General features: G+C 36.6%; 1 protein-coding gene across 1 annotated transcript; it reads right to left on the bottom strand.

Annotated features, from left to right (window-relative positions):
- Positions 1 to 3,120: 3,120 nt before the first annotated feature.
- LOC111488161 (transcription repressor OFP12-like) lies at positions 3,121 to 4,067 on the bottom strand. Its single transcript, XM_023135826.1, has one exon. It carries the CDS (start codon positions 4,035 to 4,037, stop codon positions 3,288 to 3,290), a length of 750 nt encoding a protein of 249 aa, XP_022991594.1. The 5' UTR covers positions 4,038 to 4,067; the 3' UTR covers positions 3,121 to 3,287.
- Positions 4,068 to 6,804: the final 2,737 nt, after the last annotated feature.

Raw genomic sequence — 6,804 nt, 5'->3', positions numbered from 1 at the left:
CCCCCCCCCCCCCCCCCCCCCTGATGTTGTCTTGATGCTCATCTAACCTGGCGTAGAGGGGCCTGTACATCCCGTTTTTGTTTCTGGCATACAGTTGCGGAGAGCACTGTGAGTTCTCTTCTTACGTTACTAAAATTTCCGAAAGGGCTGTGGATTTTGAAGCCTCCTTGTTTACTGTAATTAAAAGTTTAATTGGCTTACTATGAAAATGTTATTGCCTTTGTACATACTTTCTTCTGTGTATTTATCTTTATGTCTTGTTGTGGCAAATAAGACTTGGAATCTGTTTAAATTTACAAGATGGCTCTGGAAAATCTTATTTCGAAAAACTATTGATATCATCTTCTAGTCTTAAACGAACTGTTTTCATAGTTATATATATTTGTAAGGTAGTGGCTGCAGCTTCAATCACCTCTTGCCAAAAGGGTTTTTCATGCAAGTTGTTCTTTGTATTACCTTCTCTTCAAGATTCCCATATTCAGATGAGTAAGATTGAGCAGCATTCATCCTCAGACATCGTAGGACTCGAAAGGACAATACGGTAATTACCTCTATACAATCAATATATAAAATTAGATGAGCATATTGCTTTATTAATCATATTAGTTTCGTTCTCTGAACTATGAGCTCTCTATACTGACTTGCAGATTATAATTTTGAATGTCCTCGTTTGTTTCTCCAATCTTGCATCATATTTGATGCTATTCTCTCTTTTGTTGTTTTTTTTTTTCTTTTCATATCGATATTGTAACGACCCAAGTCCACCATTAGCAGATATTGTTCTCTTTGAATTTTTTCTTTCAAGTTTTCCCTCAAAGTTTTTAAAATGCATCGACTAGGAAGAGGTAATCACACTCTTATATAAAATGTTTTGTTCTTCTCTCCAACTGGTATGAGATCTTACAATCCACTCCCTTTGGGGCTCAGCATCTTCGCTGGCACTCGTTCCCTTCTCCAATCAATGTGGGACCTAGCATCCCAGTGTCTTTGTTGGCACACCGCCATGTGTCCAACTCCCTTTTTTTTGGGGCTCAGCCTCCTCGCTCAAACATCACCCTCTAGCTCTGATACCATTTGTAATGGCCAAATCTATTGCTATTAGATATGTTTCTTTGAGTTTTCCCTTTCAAGCTTCTTCTCAAGCTTTTTAAAATGCATCTGCTAGGGAGAGATTTTCACACCTTTATAAAAAATGCTTCATTTTCCTCTCAACGGGATCTCACAAACAGCCCTACTTTATAATAGCTTTGTTCCAAGTTTTATCTTTGGTTTGGATCAAATCTATTTGAATGATTAGGCTGCACATCATGGCATGAATATGCATGCCATATTTCATACCATATTATACTTTGATTAATATACTCTCTTACACGAGTAATTGATCGAAATATCTTTAAAACGCTTACAATAAAATTTTAAATCCAATGACACTACATACCTAACCAGCTATCATAACAACTTCTATAAAAAACTAGGAATCCCAATAATTTCTAAAAAGACTATCTCAACAACTTCTACTTAAAATATATATCCACAACAACTGAACTACTGCAAAGTACAACAAATTAGATGAAATGGGTTCAACCAATTACAACTGAATTGCTCTTGACATCATTTCCTTTCAGCAGAAGTCATTGAAATATCCCACTTGCTTAAAAAAAACCCCAATTTTCACTATGATCAAGAAACCCACCTCATGAAAAATGGTGGAAAATGGGTTTAAGAACTGAAGTATCCCACTTGGTTTACAACAAAATTCACTGAATCTTATGAGTGCATATGAATCCACACACCCTGTTTCTCCTCCCTTTCAAACTTAGAACAAAATAATCAAGATTCCCCATTTTGGCAGCATTAATCTATTAATTTTTTCCCATTTGGCCCATTGTAATGTTATTAGGACAGCCATCATTTGTCTCCACAGCATTGGACAGCCTATCTCTGAAATACATTACTAAATTATTCTTGTTTTCTGTAATCTGTCCTTTAATGACTTGTTTGTTGTGTTTTTCATGGGGGTGAGAGGGACATTTGGAGTGGGGCCCCACCCATTGAAATTAGGGTTCTTTCTTAGAAGATCAGCAGGCTATGGCTTTTCTGAGTACCCCCATGTGTAGAAAATATATGGAAACTGGGTTTTGTTTGGTTGTGGTGGGAAAGGACAACTGTGAGAGAATTTGTGAGCAAAAAATAAGCCATCCTCTCTCTGCATTGCTTTATCTACCGTATGAAAGTGATGTTGAATATCGCTGGGAGAGGAGTCCCACTTCGATTAATTAAGAGGTTGATCACGAGTTTAGCAAGGGATATTATCTCCATTGATATAAGATTTTTTTGGGGAAATAAAAAATAAAGTCATGAGAGTTTATGCTCAGGACAATATAATACCATTTGCGAAGGTTCGAGATTCCTAACAAGTTAACATGCTTCTTTTTATGAGTTTCTTCCTCTCAATTGTTTCTGTTATGTAGCTTTGCACCTATCTAAATGGTAATTCGATCAATATTTTAGTGTTCGTGTTCGTGTTTATTACCGGTCGAATTATAAACTTAATTTCCAAAAAAAATTAATGAAGTTGTTTGAAATTTTACCATGTAATTATGCACTTTCATATGCTAATTGGAATGAAGATATGAAATGTTGGATTAGATTAAAATTTCGTCTCCTTTTAAATTATTTAACTCTACTCTTTCAACATTTTAATTTAGTTTATTTACTGTATTTTTTTTACGTATTATTTAATTTAAGTTATACTTTTATATTTGTATTTATTTAGCCCTTAAACTGAACTTTCATATTTATAAAGTAGTGACAAAAGGTTTCATTTGTACAAATCTTTTTATTTCCAATTCGATCTAATCCATTCGTTCGTCGAGCTATTTACTCTATCCCTTACATTTCTAAAACACCTCTAATAGATGGATAAATAGTCAATTTTAAAAGAATTTGTCTAATTTTAAACTCGTTATTGATGTATTTGACGGTTTTAAAATTTACAAATCTATTAAACACAAATGTAAATTACCCTAAACCCCTCTTGGCATTGAACTATTTAGTGGCAATAAAAGTATACAAATGTAAATAAGAAGGGACAAAAATGTAAAAAAGAAAAATAAAAATTGTAAGATAAGGGTTTGATCTAATAATTAAGGTTACAAAAACCAATGTCGTGTGGGACCCACTTACTTTTCCCCCATATATTATATAATATTTATAAACTCAAAATCATATCAAACTTATTTTCTAATCAATTTCTCATGCAACCCCACATTTAATAATTATATGCATCAATCTCTATCATTTTGTTGGACGGAGACCTCACACCCGCCGCCGTCGGCTACTGACTCACCTTCCCGATCCCTGCTCCCGTCCGCCTCAGTCGCCTCTGGTGGCAATGGCGGTTTTGTTACCGTCGCAAGGTCGGCGAAGGCTTTAAGGATGTGTTTGTGAGTGGTTTTAGGATTAAGTGCGAGATAGCATAAAAGAAGCTCATGCAAGAATTCCCATCTTGACTTTTTCGTCGCCGTCGTGATTTCCTCACGCGCCTCCACCATCTCCTGCATTGACCGACGGAAGTCCACATACGGGTCCGGTGAGTACGTCGGGATTGCAAGGCTGTTATTGAAGATCATCAAGTCGTCGTCGCCTGCAGAGTCGTCGGAAGATAGTGAAGTGGTTGTGGATTCGGCGGCGGTGGTTGTGGTGGATTCTATGATGGAGTTGGAGCTGCCGGGGGAGGAGAAGAAGAAGCGGTGGGAGGTGAAGGCGGTGATGAAGTCGACGGCGACATAGGTGTCGGGATCGGCACCGTCGTTGGCTGGGGCAAAAAGGGGTTTGGAGGTGGAATTGGAGTCGGAGGTGGTGACTTCGTAGAGGGAGTTGTAGTTTGAGATGAAGGTGGCGGCTGTGGAGAATGAGCGGGGTTGACGGTGGTGGTCAGCCTTGTGGGTGGTGGCCGGAGAAGATTGAGGGGAGGGTTGGTTTTTGATCTTTGAAAAACATAGATTCAAATAGTTTCTTCCAAGTTTGGTCGGCATTATTTTTATGTGAATTTGAAAAATGGGCAATGGGAAGATCTCCTCCCTTTAAATGGAGAAGAGAACATATAAGAACGTATTCGTTAATTATTAAAAGCCTTAAATATATTCGAGACCTATTAGATATAAAATTAAAAGTTTAATTAGAGATCTTTTAAGTCTAATTATTAGTGATTATGATAATTGTTCTGTTCTCAATATGGGTAAGGAGAACTCACCTAACTTGCACGCACTTCAATGATGAATTTGTAATTTGGGAGAATGAGGCGACTAAAAATAGATGATCGACGATGACCAAAGTGAAAAGTTGCACATTGATGTTGTGTTTACCATAGGCTCCAACGCTTATGGTAGATAAGATGTTTAAGACTGTTTATAAGAGTGTGGAAACCTCTCTCTAATAGACGAACTATGAAAATTTATTGTGAGATCCCACATAGGTTGGAGAGGGAATGAAGACACGTTTTAAGATCTTGAGGGAAAACTCTGAAGGGAAAACCCAACGATGATGATATCTATTGATAGTGAGTTTGTGCTGCTACAAATGGTATCAGAGCCAGACACTGGGTGTTGGGCCAATGAGGACACTAGGTTGATGGTGGACTGTGAGATCCCACATCTATTGGTTAGTGATGGTGGACTGTGAGATCCCACATCTATTGGTTAGTGATGGTGGACTGTGAGATCCCACATCTATTGGTTAGTGATGGTGGACTGTGAGATCCCACATCTATTGGTTAGTGATGGTGGACTGTGAGATCCCACATCTATTGGTTTCTTATAATAGTATGTAAGTCTCTCCCTAGTAGACACGTTTTAAAACTTTGAGGGGAAGACTTATTTCAATTCATGGGTGTACAATTTACACACATTCAACCAATAAAACGCACTGTGACCTAGTTGGCCATAGTTGAGGCGAGCGAGCCTACAAACTTTTCGCCCGTGGCTCGCCTTATTCTAGCCTTGGTCCAAATTATGTTAGCCATATGTATGCTCAAATTCACCTCTAACAATATTGAAATTAGGGTTACTTAACTTACATATGGAGTGAGTAAGTTCTTTCAAGTCCAAAATGTTGACCAAACAGCCTGTGCACGTCAAACCGGATCATTTAATGCCCTCCACAAACTTTGTCTCTTTAATTCCACGCGCACTCACAGCCACATCGCCACGTGCTTTCATTTTCCAATCTTCAAGCAATGAATGAAACAGTAATACACGCGCTAACATGCGCGTGGGCTATAGTAAAGAGTTCAGTAACTCAGTTCTCTAGGTTTTGAATGGAAGCAAGGCGCACATGCAGAGACGGGTAGTTGGAGGCATTGTTTTTCTTTTCTGCCTCTCTCCACTCTAATTTTTAATTTTTATAATTTATACAAAATATTTTAAATTCTAAATAAAAATTGAAACTTAAATATTTTACACATCCTAACCGTCTCCTCGGCTCCACCGATAGCCTAACCCAATCTTATCTACAGCTTTGCTCCTCGATTCCTTACAGCTCCAGTGGCTCGTTATAATAACTTGCTTTTCGAGTGGTGCGACTAAGTTAAAGTGGGGTTTGCAGTCGACCTATATTTTCAGGCACACGCGTAAATGCATAATTAGTTCCACAAATCTTACTGCACTGACCATAATAAACTCCTCATTATGTAAAAAATAGAGATCTGATTTAAACGACCCGATACAACATCACACCTGAAATTCTAAAAAGGCTCATTGTTTTCTATGCTCGAGATGAATGTAGACATACCATTTATATATAGTTTTAAATATATTAATTAAAATTTGTTTAGAGACACGTAAACCTAAGATAAATTGAATAAATATCTTGTCTCATATTTACTTGGTACTTAACATTATCTACTTTGGATCCAACACTTCATAAATTCCAAGGTATGGTCAATGGTGACCCTCAAAACAATCAATAATTTCTATATGGGTGAAAGAAAAGGGGACCTTTAACATTGGCCATTCCTACCACATGGGTGTGTGGAATGCTCATATGAATACCCCGATCAGTCCGAACAGAGTTCACAACCGAACCCAATTTAACCCTTTTCTTTTTTGAGTTGAGTTTTGTTGAATTATTTTAAAAAATTATGCGTATTCACGATACAAGTTCATTATAAGTCACAACGCATCAATAATATCGGTTACAAACGTTAAATACTCTTAATTCTTTTAAGAGTAGAGTAAAGTTGGGTTGAGTTGTAATGCTACTTTCGGGTTAGTTGTGTTGACCCGAACAAAAAATGTCAAATTGTAAACCAAACTGAATTTTTGACTTTACAAAAATTCAACTCTACCCAACGTGTATGGTATGGCCTGGTTAGCTACTTTGGGTTAACTTGGTTATGAGTCATACGAACACTCACCATGTGCATGTTTTAATGATTTGTTTCGAAAACATTATATTTTACTTTGTTCTAAGGTAACGATCCTGACAGGTGCGTGTGCAAAAAGTTGAGTCGTTACAACTAAGAAAATGCACTTTGACTTTTTGGATATATTTATTAACTGAGCTAATTATTTTAGGTTGAATTTTTCACCTCATAATTGTGTTTTTTTTTTTTTAAATGAAATTTATCCAAAAGATTATTTTTAAAATAATTGAATAATATTAAGACAAAAAACGGAAAAAGACAAAAAAAACTATCATAAATAAATGAGAAACAAAAGAAAATGGAACAAATCTTCTCTCTAAATTATACGAACTAATGCGTTTTTTTAATTTAAAAAAAAAAAAAAAAAAAAAAAAAAAAAC

Source organism: Cucurbita maxima, unplaced genomic scaffold (assembly GCF_002738345.1).
Source record: "Cucurbita maxima cultivar Rimu unplaced genomic scaffold, Cmax_1.0 Cma_Scf00013, whole genome shotgun sequence".
NCBI classification, from domain to species: Eukaryota; Viridiplantae; Streptophyta; class Magnoliopsida; order Cucurbitales; family Cucurbitaceae; genus Cucurbita; species Cucurbita maxima.
This window is presented reverse-complemented; position numbering and strand designations above follow the sequence as displayed.